A 15,031-nucleotide genomic window follows, 5' to 3' on the forward strand; every position below is an offset into this window, starting at 1 on the left:
TCATTACTTGTCACAATAATATCTTTGTATATAGCAGGTCTACGGTCTAATAATGATTCAAGTTTTTTTATTTTAAATCCAACCTTTGAAATTGCTCCCAAACTCCTGTAAATAAAAATACAATCAATTAAATTTTTTTGTTACAAAGAAAACTGAAACACAAAGAACACAAGCTACAAACAAGTGAAGGAGATTCTAAATGGCACAAATGGAGGAAAATGTAGAAAAGCACAAATGGAGGACAATATAGATGAGCACAAATAAAAGACAATATAGATGTGCACAAATGGAGGAACATGTATATGAGCACAAATAGAGGACAATGTAGATGAGCAAAAATGGAGAACAATGTAGATAAACATTTTTTAGCAATTTTTCTTTGTTAAAAATTAACTAGATATTGTATTATACTGTTTTCTAAACATTTTTTCCCTTGTAAGATATGTTATAACCTTTTAAACAAAAGATACTTAAACTTATACAAATAAATTATGTAAAATATTTTCATCTAATTTGAATATTTAGGATAATTATAATAACTAACTATTTTAAATTAATTTTAACTATATAGGTTAAAAAATTACTAAAGTATTTAGAAAGTTGTATAATTAAAAATGTTTTATCCATAATTATTCATTGGTAAAAAAAATTTAAATACTAATTGTAATACTTGATAAATTTTAATTCATCATTTATTTCCTTTACTTCCTCTTCTTCTCGTTCTTTGATTTTTAATTGAATTTGATCACATAAATATTTTACTTTTTCTACCGTTGATAGATCACTGAAACAACCAACTATAATGATAAATGATCCTGGGACCTAAACAAAAATCTATTTAAAAAGTGTGACAATTCTATTTTATATTTCTTATCTTTTTTTACTTTATATTTCTGATCTTTTAATTTTTTTTTGTAAAAGAATAAGAAAAAGAAAAAAGAAAAGAAAATGAGAATAAAGATTTAAAACAAGATGACATGCATGCATAATGAGATGCATCAAACTGATTATAAAAAATATTCTTCTTCACTATATATTTCAAAATATTTTTCTCACAAACAATTTTACAGTAAAAAAAAATTATACTTATTTTTAAAGTAGAAATAAAAAACTTATATTCATACATAGTTGCAATTTTACTAGGTGCCATTATGGTTCAATAAGTCCCTCAATAAAATTAATTACAAAATTTGAAAAATATTTTATACATGTTATTTTGTAGTTTTATTAATTATTTGTTTTATTATTACATTGCATTTTAGATGAAAATAATGGTACTTCCAAATAACTTATCAGAAAATAACTTATCAGATGTAATTGAGTCTGACAAAATATACTAGTTGCAACTTAATGTTCTTTTCTCGCAACAAAAGGTGCAAGTTGAAACTTTTTAAACATCTTTCTATAGATTTTGTTTCCACGCATTATTTCTGAAATAAACAACTCATATTAGAAATAGATTTTGTTTTGCTATTTTGTTCCTTCCTCTAAAACTAAAAAACAATGATAATTTTACTTGAAAAAAGTTTTTAATTGTGTTAAACAATATTGTGTTAACAAAATTTGATTAGCATTAGTTATTAACTACTGCTCTTTATTCACATAAGAAAAATTTTTTATACAATTGGTTGTTTAACATTTATTTACTCAATATAAAATAGAGAACAGTTTTTAATAAAAAAAAGAAGTTAAAGTCATTTACAAAAAATTATAAAAAGATTTATTCTAGAGATTTGTAAGACTTAACACAATTTTGCAAAGGCCATTTGTCAAAGTACAACTTAGCCCTCAATATATGCCGAGACCCAAGGTTGATTTTGAACACTGTGTACATGTGTGTGTGTGTATATATATATATATATATATATATATATATATATATATATATATATATATATATATATAAAATGTATATATGTATATATATATATATATATATATATATATATATATACATATTCATATATATTTTGTTTGTTTTCTTTTTTAATAGTAAATTTATAAGCTTTCTATATATATACAATTATATAAATTTAAAAAAATTTATTTAGTTAATTTTCTTAATTTTTGCAACCTATTAAAGTTATATTAGATTGAATAATCTATTTCTATATTATATATACCATATTTCATGTATAATATGTTTAAACTTTTTTTCTTGAACTAATAATCAAACTATGTTCTATAGTATGATAACTAACTCTAATTAAAGTATTATGCAATACTTTGTTATAATAATTATAAAGTATTATTACAAAGTATTATGTGATACTAGTATGTAATAATACAAAGTAATATAATATTTGTAATAATATTACAATGTATTATATTAATACTTAGTAACTAATAATAATTACAAAGTATTACGTAATAACTATAATATTATGAATTAGATAATCCTTTGTAATTATTATTAACTACAAATTATTATGTAAAACTTTGTAATATTATATGTATATGTATATTACAAAGTATTACTTTGTTATTAATAACATCAATTAGTTAAAAAGATGTAATAGGTTAAAAAATCATTAAAAAATATATTAAATTAAAGTAGTTCAAACCATAGGACATACCTTTGATTGAATCATAGAAATAATATAAGGAATATATAATGCACTGCTGTACACTGTTAAATTGAAGGTGATGACAAACATACTTCTTTTGTTAAAAAAAATTGATGGAAAACTTTCCATGGCCTGAAATAAAAAAAACTATACATACAAAAAAAAAAAAAATTTTTAAATAATGAAAGAACAGGAGAAATTATTAAAAATTCAAAACAAAAATGAAAAAAAAAACTATTAAAGAAATAAGATCACACGTTACTTATTAATTATGCGTTATCTTAACTATGTGTTTATATTGATTTTTGACATAATTTTTTTTTTAATTTTCCTAATTTTAATTCACCTCCCCAAAGCCAAGACTACAGTGGAGGAGGCTGCTTTTTAGTTGTGGTGGCAACCCTCTCTCAACTCTATATCTCCAAAACACAAACATTGAGGAATTAGTCCACTGCGCAGAGAAACAAGTTGAGTGCGGTTCTACCATGGACGTGCTGAGGATCAAACTCGGAACTTCTTGCTTATGAGGCAACCACTCTACCACTACACCATTACCAGAAATTACTACATTAATAAATAACCAATCAATAATAATTTAAAATTATTAACTAATTAACTAAAAATAATAATTTATTGATTAATTATTCCTAGGTTACCTACTTATTGATACCTTTACATCAGTAATGACAGATAAGTACTTATACTACAAATGAATATCATTTAAGTACTTATCTTAATCAACAAGATTTAGATAACTTAACTTAGAGGTATTACTCTTAAAGTAGTTTTTTCTGTGGTAATTTCATCTGCGACAGCTTAACGCTCACAGTGGTATGTGAACACCCAAAAAAAACAGCTATTTACTGCAATATTATTATATACAACTATCGCAATATTGTTGATATATTTATTTTGATAAATGGACCTTCACTAAATCCTCTACTTTATGTCTTCTCAGATTATTATTCAGTACCTCTTTTGGAAACTATATTTAAAATCCATCTGCTAAGATTGTCCTCTTTATTGCGTTTGCCATTTACCTACTCTTGATTCCATTCTTTACCTCTATAAATCTATTATTCATCCCTGTATGGACCTCTATAAATCTATTATTCATCCCTGTATGGAATACTGTTGTCATATTTGGAGTGATTTTTCTAATGATTCCCTTTCTGTCATATTTAGAAAGTTGTCATATTTGGACTGGTTTTTATGATGCCCTTTCTCCTGCAAATGAAATAGGACATACTGCTAAGCTTGAACCTCCACTGTTGTATTATTGCATCTTTTTCTTTTTTCTGGTCACAGTTGCTGCTCAAACAAACTATCATCTCTTGTTCCATCAACCAAAACTAAATCTTATGTAACAGTATTGTACACTGCATAAATTATGCATAAAATTGTTTAAGGTAAAAGTAATCACTTTAAATTTTTAATTGCAAATTTTCAATATTATACTTTATATATCTAAACTAGGGTTTGGGAAAACCCAGCATTTTTAGACTCAACAAGTCTGAGTCAAGTCTAAGAATATTTATCGGGTCCGGGTTCGGGTCCGGGTCCAATATTTCTTTTTAACTTGCAATTTTAACTATAGCATGAAAGGATTTTTGTTCTCATGCCGATTTTTAAAAATGGATTTTGTATACGTTAAGGTAAATAAAACAACTTTTAGCTAGTTCAACATCTAATGTAAATATATTATTCTATACTTTTATTATAATCTTAAACTACTAAACAAACTTGACATTACCTTTTTAAAAATATCGCATTTTATAAAATGCATGTAAATATACTAGCAAAAATAAACTCAACTCAATTAAAATACTTGCAAGTGTTTAATACAAAACAGTGCAATTATCTTTACTTAAAACACAAAACTTTAAAAAAACTAATGCACTTAATGAATTGTCTGATAATCTAGAACACCAAATAATCTCTTCAGTAAATCTGTTGTAAATAATTGTATTTTCTTTGAAGGCATAGTACCATTTACAAGAGAATCTAATAGCTCTTCTATTTCTTGGTTTTTACGGCTATTTATTCGAGTTTTCATCGTCATTAATAGCTCTCTACTTAAATTACCATTGGATTCTTTTAATTTTCTTAACATAAAATCATTTGCTAATCAGGCTGTTGCAAGATTAGCATCGCCTCTGCTAAGAGCTTCAACAATTAATTTAATAGACTTTAGAGTATTTTCCAATTCATTTAATAATTCAATATTAATATTTTCTATTAAATGTACACTTCCAATACCTTGTAGAGCTTCTTTAATGATATAAAATAATTTTAAAAATATAGATATCATTTCGATCATTGAGTTCCAACGAGTTCTTATGTCTAACACTAGCTGAAGTTCATTACCTAAAACTATTTTGATCTTTTGTTGCAAAATATTATTAAAATATTAAAAGTTCACAGAAGAACTTTTAAAAAATTTAACAATTATACAAACACTTTTTATATTTACTTCTACATTGCCTAAATTTGTTAATTCAACTTGTCCGTACTCTATAACGTCACCGCCGCTCTCGTCAGAACAATAATTTTCATCGTGATCGCCTAAAACTGGGTATCGGATCCGGTTATTTACCCACAGACTCGCCGAGTCCGAGTCCGGGTACCCGTAACCGAAGAAACCCTAATCTAAACTATAAAATCTGCAATTTTTTAAATTTGCATGTGAGAAAAAAATATTTCTATTGGGTATTTGGTAACTGTAATTTTATTGGTATTTAGTTATGGAGTTAATTTGTAAATTTAAGTTAAAAAAAACATCAGATTTTATGGTTCTAAATTGCTTTCTTTTCTAATTTACTTTTACAATATTTCTAGAAGCTATTTGTGCCCTTGTTTAAATCAAAATAAGAATTAACTTGATATCTTCAATAAATTTAAATGCTTAATAATAAAAACTAAAAAAATTATCATAAAAAAGAGTGTGCCTCTAAATATACTAGGGCTAAAATATGTTTTCTTCAACCCTAACTCAATGGTGTAAAAACTGCACACAATCTGATTATCTTCTCACTTTTCATTCCAACTATTGCATACTACCAATACCCAGTATTTACAACTCAGTATTTACATCCCAACACTTTCCTATCCAGTAATTACAACTGTGCTATATATGTACTGAACTGTGCTCCTCCTACAGCTTTTAATTGCTTTCCTAAATTTTTGTCCATTAACAAGTTAACAAGTTGATCTGCAACTGTCTTATGTGTTTTTTTGGGATCAGCCGTACCTGAAACGAAGTGAAATATATATCCATCATCTGGTTCAATAACTACAGAATATTGCTCTTCCTTGACAAGACAAGGGAAATATTTACCATAAAATTCTGTTAATACTTTTGTATTTTTTGCAATAAAAAAAACAACAGGAAACATTGTTGTCAAAACCTTGATCAACTTTTTCATATCTTAAAAATTTTGACTGTCCAAGAAAAAACAATTAACCATAAATTCCATGTGTTAACCAGTATTTTCCATGCTGTGTGTGTGTATATATATATGTATATATATATATATATATATATATATATATATATATATATATATATATATATATATATATATATATATATATATATATATATATAAATACAAGCCTTGGCAGGAGGTGAGAGCTTTAACTCTTACTCTTTCCCACACTCCCCTAAAACAGTTTACGGGATCAATTTACTGCTCTGCCAAAAGTATAGTTTTCTCCCAAAAGTGTAATTATCATTGTAACTAAAATGAAAAACACAACGTTATTTTAAAAAATATTATCTGAGTAATCACCTGCAATGGTTTTAAAAAGGCACAGCTGTTGCAAAAAAAAAAAAAAAAAAAAAAAAAGAGTGCCAATTTAAATGCAATGTTTTTGATTAGAATGGACTGTTTGATAAATATAAAATTTAATTTTAAAATAAAATTAAACAATCTAAATTATCGTGGTGTGATGTAAGAAAATCCTAGTTTTTGATATCTCAATTTATAAGAGCAAATTAATACTAATAAATAATGAATTCAAGTTCTTGCTTTTTGATAATATTGTAAAATAATAAATGAATTTTTAGTTTTACCCTATTTTAGGCATGAATATTTTCAAAAAAGTCTTAATTTAGGCTGTAATGTAGTTCGAGGCGATGACAAAAAGAAAGTACTATAATTTGTTTGGAATAAAAGAAAGTCCTAATAAGTAAAAAAGAAAATCCTAATGTTTAGTATTATATATTTCTTGAATATTAAAATGACTAATACAGTAAAGACATTTTTCTGACAGAGATTTATTAATGCTGTTTTTTCTTGTTTTTCTTTCAAATTTTCTAGCCAAATTCGCTTTCTTTCTTGGTTCTCAGACTCTTTTTCAGCTTTTTTTCTCTTTCTTGCTTTTTCCCAATTCTCTGTCTTTCTAATTCTTCTTTAGCTTTTGCTGCTTGTTTTGGTACTTTTTTACTCTTTTGAAATTCTTCTGGACTAACAAATATTGATTCGAAAACATTGTCATTTGCTTGCGAAGGTCCTTGAACTGGTGCTAAAGCTGTCTCATTATATTCAATTATTGATTTTGGTTGTGTTAAGTTCTCATTACTTACTGGAATTTCCTCTAATGGTGTTTCTAGGACCATGTTCTTTTCTCGAGTTGTGGGATCAACACCCTCAATTTTGTCCATTTTCTTCTGTCAGTAATAAAATAAGCCTTCTTGTTCTATTGCACCTGTCCAATACATAAGATTATGATGGGCTCTAAAAGACTTTAGGTGGCCATGTGTCATATCAGTTTCTAAACCATTTTTGGCCTTATCGATTGGACTTAACAGTTCCGCTATAACTGGAGTTTCAGCAGATTCTTTGGGATACCTTTGAATTTTATTTTTTTGTACACTTAACGGAACTTTTGTAAGATCCAAATTTTCTAGTAAAAAAGAACACAAACCGCAGCATTTAAATCCATTTGGTATTAAAGTTGGATTTTCCTGTGTTTTAGCAATTACAGTATGGAGCAGGGGCGCAAATTTCCTTTTTGGTAGAGCAACTCCAAGGTTTTGCATTCTCTGTTCTGTGACTATATTGGTCTAAATATCTTTTGCAACATGAAAGTTAACTCGGTCCAATGATTGTGCAAAATGGGTGCAACTAGGTGGCAAACAAATGATGACAATGCCAATTTCTCTGCAAAATTGTCCCAAATCTAAGGTCAAATGTGATTTGTGGCCATTGAAAAAAAGAATTATTGGCAATAGGACATTATTTTTCCTTAAAAATTCAATGAAAGGTCCAAATATATAATTTTAAAATAGTTGGGACATCTGGTAACCTTTGGCTGATTTACCCATAACCCAATCTTTAGGAAAGTCAGGTATTTTTTGCTGGAATTTGCTGTTCATATGGATACAAAACCAAAAGGTGACACAAATAAATTACTTGCATTTACTGTTATCATAACTGAGAAACTTTCTTTATCACTATTTGCAGTGATGTCATACAATTGTTTTTTTTTTTGTTCAATTGCATTTTTAATAGATGGACACAGATCAAAAGATGACTCATCAAGGTTCCAAATTCGATTAGGATCCTCAAACACAGACAATAAATCATTTTATTCATATACTCTGTTATTTTTTGGAACCATGTTTTAGTATCTTGTTTGGAAACAAGTGTTCTGTGTTTTGGAAGTGTCTGAGCCTTTTGAATCAAAAGTGTTGAATGTCTCTTGAAAAAATTGCATGCCCAACAAGTGCCTATTACTTTTTGGTCAAGATTCATTTTATATGCTAAAATAGATGCACCCTTAAAAAGAAGTTTCTTTCATCAAAAATTGTTGGACGCCCTATTTGACTCTTTGCTCAACCTTGTGTTCGTTGAACAAGGGTTGTCTTAAGTATTTTATAAAATTTAGATGCTGCATATATTGTCATAGTCTTCTTTTTTACTTTATCCAATGCTTCATCCATATCCTGTTGTGAATATGGCTTGTAAGATCTTTTTGGGCCTAAAACAAAAAGTTAAATTATTTTTGTAAGGCTAAGACTTTCTTTTGTACACGGTAAAAAGAGAAAAAAAGAAAGTCACATCAAATTTTTCGTAAAAATATTAGTTTTTACGTGTAAATCCATCTTTTTAACATCTAAATTCCAAACTTACCATGTTCATGTGCAATTATTGATCAAAATAGTTTTTTAGCAACAAGATTTTTACAATAAAAAACCTAGCTCTTCACCATAAAATTTTTAACGCAGTGTTCAATATGGCACCAGCTTATATTGACTATTTACATCTCAGTAGAACAAATACTCTGATTGGACGAATTCTCCACCAATCCAGTCAACTTTTTTATGGAAAGTTTCTTCAAAAATATTTAGTTAAAATAACAAAAAGTATTTGCTCAAAATATTTATTTTATAATATACAAAATTTATCATTTGCTTCATAAGGACTTTCTTACAGCATAGGACTTTGTTAGGTCACACTACAGTATATTGATAAAATATTAAACTGTTTATCTGATAAAAAATAATTACACTCTAAATTATTGCATAATAATTTTTATTTTATGTAATGAGTTATATATTTTATATTTTAATATCTATATATTAATCACTTTTATTGTGGAATTTTTAATTGTTGTAAAAACTCTGAAAATGCCTGCATTCTATTACAATAAGAAAATATAAAACATTTTTTATAAGCAATAAAAACCTTTGCAGCTCTTTGTCAAACTTTTTATCAAATAAGTAATGTTAATAAATAAGTTAATAAATACTTTATTATAATAACTAACAAATAAGTTAAAACATTAATTGGCTAAAGAATTTTTTGACAGCGCAATAAATGATGTTTGTTATGTATATATTATAGTAACATTAACGTTACAAACATATGTTTGTAAACTTTTGAAAGCAGAAACATACAACTAATAAGGAATTAAGTAGAATAAGCACACAATTAATAAAGTTCTTGTTAGTTTTGTGGTAGGTTTGTGCTAATCCATCATCACACATCATTCAATAAGCCATACTTTTAAAAGTAATTGGTGATATTAAAAATGCTTCTAAAACTTGCAACAATTACAAACAAAAAATATATAATGAAAAATTTAACATAATAAAAAAAACATTCATCAAGTTGTGATATTTACTCTATACATTTTTAAAAATATTGAAAATTCTTTGATCAAAAAGTAATTTTCTTTAGAGGTATAAACTAATATTGATTACAGTTTTTCTTAATTTAAAAAACATATATATAATTTACAGATTTTTATGTGCTTATTAAGTTCCTTTATGTGTTTAAATACGGCGTGTGGTACATGTTGAGCTTAAGACTGATATATATAACTCAAACATACATTTTATTTAATTATTTTGAAATAAACATACTTTTCGACCTCCCCAATCCCAAACTTCAATGACAAGATTTCTATTTTCCTTTTGGATTTTTTCATTCACATCTATAAAAAATTGAAAAATAAAAATATACAATAAAATTAAGTTAAATACTAAATAAATTATTCCAAGATTTAATTCTTTATTGCTTACACTTTTTACTTGAAAATAAACTTTTTTTTAACAATGCTTACTGTTTGCTATGCCTAAATTTCAAAGTATTTGCTCATTTCACTGTATCTACTTATACTCATGATGAACTAAATTTTTTTCCTCGGAATTAGGAAAAATGAGGTCGGCAATAATTTGCCGACCTCAATCTTTTAAAGGTCAGCATCAGGTCGGCAAAAAAAGTTTGATACAAAGGTCTTACCATAAAACATAGAAACGAGGTTGACAATTTTTTGCCGACCCCAAATATTTTAAGGTCGGCAGTTAGGTCAGCAATGCTGAATGCCAACCCTAATTCTGAGGGTTGATCATTATATAACAGTGTAATACTATAAATAATATGAAAATCTACCTTTTCCCCTTTATCAAACAATTGTTTAAGAAAGGCAAGAGATAATGTTTCACCTTGAGCATGATTTAAAATCCATCTTGCTACTGTACTAGAGAAAATCTCTAGGCAATGACCTTTAAATGCAAATATAATTTAATCTCAAATTGTTTCTAGCCTACATTATTTAATAATCTACCATGGCTATCAAGATTATTTTAGTGATGAAGACTAATTTTAGTTAACACTCCAACTTTCTTTCCTAACCACTCAAATTTTTTTTGATTGATGAATTCTGTCTATTTGCTGAAAAATAAGTTTCATAAGAAATTTTTCGGATTCTGACAGAAATACACAACTTCTCTCCTTTTTTTAGTTCAGTCAAGTCATTTTTTTTGGAATGTTAAAGAAGAAATTTAATAGTAACAAAATAAAAACTTGGAAAAAAAAATAATAATAATAATAAATAAAAGAATCCAAAAGTAAAACAATTAAAAAACACACAAAAAATTGGTCCATTTTAATAAACGTCTTAGTACTGTCTGGCTAAACTCAGACCCTCAGTTGACAATGTATGTACCGAAGGTTCTATAGATAGATTTTTCAGTATAACATGTCAGTTACATTTCATGTACAGCTAAACCCTTATTTTTTGATATTATTCTTCTTTTTCCATCTTTCTTCTTTTAACTCAAATACACCATTATCAATATAATATTCTTCTTCTGAAAGTAATAAACTTTTCTTTTATCTTAAAGTTAACGATTTTTTTAATGTTTTTTGCAATGCTCTTTTGATTGATGAATTCTGTCTATATGCTGACAAATAAGCTTCATAAGAAATTTTTTGGATTTTGACATATATCAAAAAATCTATTAAAAAGCATTTTATTTTGCAATATATATAACTAAAATAATGGGAAACAATCAAATTAAACTTTGATCCCATTACAGAAAATGATATTTGTGTGCTACAAAACCTTACCAAATTTCTTGCATGAGTCAAAACAGTCGTTATTGAATTGAGTAAAATTGATGCAGGTCTCGAAACAACATTATAGAGATGGGAGAGGGTTGTAACCACAATTTATAACCAAAAGTTTGATAGAGGCTATCAAAAAATAGGTGGATGAGAAAAGAGATCCGGTTTTAATGACTCTAATAATTTATTTATAAAATGGAAATAACAACCATTTTAAATATTCCTAAAAAATAGAGCAACTTCATTTGCTGTTAAAATTAAGCAACAAATGCATCAACAAATGTTTAGAGATAGGCATGTTTATATTTCAAGACAATATTTCATTTCAATATATAATGAATCATACTTTTAGGAAAATCCCAATTCATAAGAATTCTAATTATGACCAATGCACAACTGTTTAAATTAGAAAATGAGAAAAATGTTTATTAGTCTACTGGAGTCTGAGAAGACATACTGGTCAATGAAGAGCTTGATTAGACAATAACTATTTTTTTAATGACTATTCTGACTAATAACAACAAAAGCAACATACTGTTAACAACAAAAATAACAACAGGTTAACAACAAATATGGTTCCAGACCCATAGTTGTGAGAAAAATATATATTTTTTTTGCATTTGAAGCACAAAATACATCCTTAAAAAAACAATAGATAACAGGAAATAGAAAACCCTTCAAGAAGATGAAAAATGCAGAAAATAAGATTCTATTGCAGAAAATCTAGATTCACAAGTTGATTTAGCCAACCATATTCAAGATTAAAAACGTTAAGTAAGAATTAAAACAAGCATTGTACAGCAAATAATTTGTAACTTTTTAAAAATAAAATATTTTTTATTACTACCGAAATTTCTTTTAAAACATTACATGATACTTATAATAAAAATTAAAACCAATGTAATGAATAACCTTGAAAAGTTATAAAGAAAAGGTAAAAAATTTATTTGTGTTAAACAAAAAATAAAATTAAAACATATTACGCATTAAAAAATTATTACCAGAAGCCTTATTAAAAGGATACCATTTTGTAACAGAAGCAGTTAATGTTTCTCCTTCTGCAATGTTATTACTATCTTCTATTAAAGAATGCACAAGGCTTGTTTTTCCACTTCTTGTGTTACCCAAAACAAAACAAGTCAATTTTTGTGAAACGTTGTATTCCCGTAGTGTGTCTAATATTGTTGAAAAATTACTTTGAACATTATCCATTTGATTTTGAGCATTCTCTAATGATGGAAACAAAATACCTTGACATCCTGTAATATTAAGATGCTTTAGGTTCATCAACTTTGTCAAACTACAAGGTAAATATTTAATAGATGTCCTCTCCATGTCAATAAAAGATAGATTTTCACATAATGATAAATAATTTAAAGATTTTTGTGTTAAATTTGTGCAACCTGCAAGCTTAATGGTCTCTAACTTCTTACAATTTTCTCCTATTAATTGGATTGCATTATCGGACAACTTATCACATCCAGATAATTCTAGCAACATAAGCTCTGACCTGCAAATAATTAAACTTTCAATTCCACAATCTGTAATATTTTTACAAAAGTTCAATTTTAGATATAAAAGATGGTGACAATAACTTCCTATCTTGTTTAGAGTGACATCATTCACAACTGTTAAACTGCTAAAATCTAATGAAAGCAACGACAATCTAAAGTTTGACAAAAACTTTTCAAGTGCATCATTTGTTAACAAGCTGAATCCAGATAATGCAAAATGTTCAAGATTAGATGTCATGTTATTTATTAAAGCAGGAAACAGTCGATTGTCTAAAACCCAGAGGTGTAGCTTACTCATTGCACTGGAGTCACTATAGTTATCAACTGATGATAATATTGACAAAGATGTGAGAGAACTACAATTCCGTCCAATCGATTCAATGCCTGACCGAGTAATTTGATTAAGACACCCCAAAAGTTCAAGCTTGGTTATTTTATTACAATAAGCTGTTAAAATTTCAACACACTCATCATTAAACCATAAAACATTTTTTACAATTAGAGTACGCAGGTTCTTGTTAACAAGAGGAATGACGGCACATATTTCTTCAACTGTAATAGAAGTGCAGTTATTGAATTCTATTGCAGAATATGAAGTATTTTCAAATTTCTCCTAAAAAAGATTATATCAAATATAAAGAACATATATGTTATATGCATGTTATCATGTTTGCTACATATTATAACATATATGATATACATAAATTTACATGTATAAATAATAACAAAATATTTTAATGATATTTAAAGGGAAATTTTTTATAAATAACTCAGGTGAACAAAAAAAAAAATTTTTTCCTGTTGCTGAGCAAACAATAAGTTTTTTATATAGCATATCTCATTTTGACTTCAAATATGCAACTCATAATCTTTCATCATATTAAATTTTAAAGATATTTGGGTTCAAATCTTTAGCATTTGGAGTAAAACTGCTAATAATGTCAAAAAAATATATTTAAAAGTATGTCAATCTGGATCTCAAAATAGATTTTAAAAATAATAAGAGCAATAAGAATGAGTGCTAAAAATATTTTTGTTTTTACCAAAGGAATAAAATGATTTCTAGTTATAAAAAAACAAGACATCAAAAAAAGTCATTCTTTATGTGAAAAAAAAATTACAATGCACAATGTTTAAATAATAAATATTTAAAAAATTACATTTAAATATCTAAAAAATGACATTTGTGAAGGTAGATGTCATTTTAAATATTCTTTAAAATATGTATATTACATCCAAAGTAACAACATAAAAAACTCGAAAATGACAAATTACGCAAATAAAACATTTCAATTTTTTGTTTTATTTGTGTAAAAGATAAAATAGATTGTTATATTTACATCAATTTCAATACACATTTTTTTTAATTTACAGATAAAAAAATTACTACATATTGAAACTTGCTGCCTAAATTTACTTGAAAACTTGCTGCTTAAATTTATTCAAAGGTAGCAAACCTTTGTGTGGTGAACAAATCTTCTCTAGCTATTCTCTAATTGTCTATTGCAAAAAAAATCTCTTTTAACTACATTCTATTCAAACAAAATTCTATTCAATTGAAAAAAAATTTGGCATGAAAGACTTTGATGTTCTATTTGTTTAATTTTTTGAGGTCATGAAAACTTTTGATGTTCTATTAACAATTTAGATTCAAATCAATAAAATAAAAGCGACAACAAAATGCATTACTATTAATATTTTAATGAGAAATATAAAAAAATTAATTCATAAAATATTGTCTCGTTGTTTGAAAAACCTCAAGAAACATGAAGCAATACCAGAATACATGAAGTAAGCAATACCTGTGATCAACCGTCTATATCAGTAGTAAGCAATTGTTCTCATTAGCCTATATCAGTAGTTAGCAAAAACATATATGCAGTTCTTTTAACTTTAGTTCTTGGAAAAAATAAAAAGTAAAAAACTGATAAAAAATGACATGCAACTAAAAAACAACAAAAGGTATGAGATATCCTTATATATTATATTTACATTTTATATTATACCAATTTAATTATATTTCCCATTTTTTATTTATCATTAAAACAAGGTTGGTTTAAATAAACATTAAAGACTTAAAAACTTAAAAGTA

The 15,031-nt window shown here is 26.4% G+C and overlaps 1 protein-coding gene across 2 annotated transcripts in view; it reads right to left on the bottom strand.

The window, feature by feature from the left end:
• LOC101236161 (uncharacterized) overlaps nt 1-15,031 on the bottom strand; it is a 73,746-nt gene that overhangs the window by 47,491 nt on the left and 11,224 nt on the right. For both annotated transcript variants that reach the window (XM_065818283.1, XM_065818284.1), the window contains 5 exons: nt 12,427-13,552; nt 9,940-10,010; nt 2,577-2,699; nt 671-822; nt 1-105 (listed from right to left, as the gene is read on the bottom strand). The exon at nt 1-105 is cut by the window's left edge and continues 7 nt beyond it. In XM_065818283.1, coding sequence (XP_065674355.1) covers nt 1-105; nt 671-822; nt 2,577-2,699; nt 9,940-10,010; nt 12,427-13,552 — 1,577 coding nt within the window. The remainder of the gene's footprint in view (nt 106-670; nt 823-2,576; nt 2,700-9,939; nt 10,011-12,426; nt 13,553-15,031) is intronic.

This window comes from Hydra vulgaris, chromosome 14 (genome assembly GCF_038396675.1).
Source record: "Hydra vulgaris chromosome 14, alternate assembly HydraT2T_AEP".
NCBI lineage: Eukaryota > Metazoa > Cnidaria > Hydrozoa > Anthoathecata > Hydridae > Hydra > Hydra vulgaris.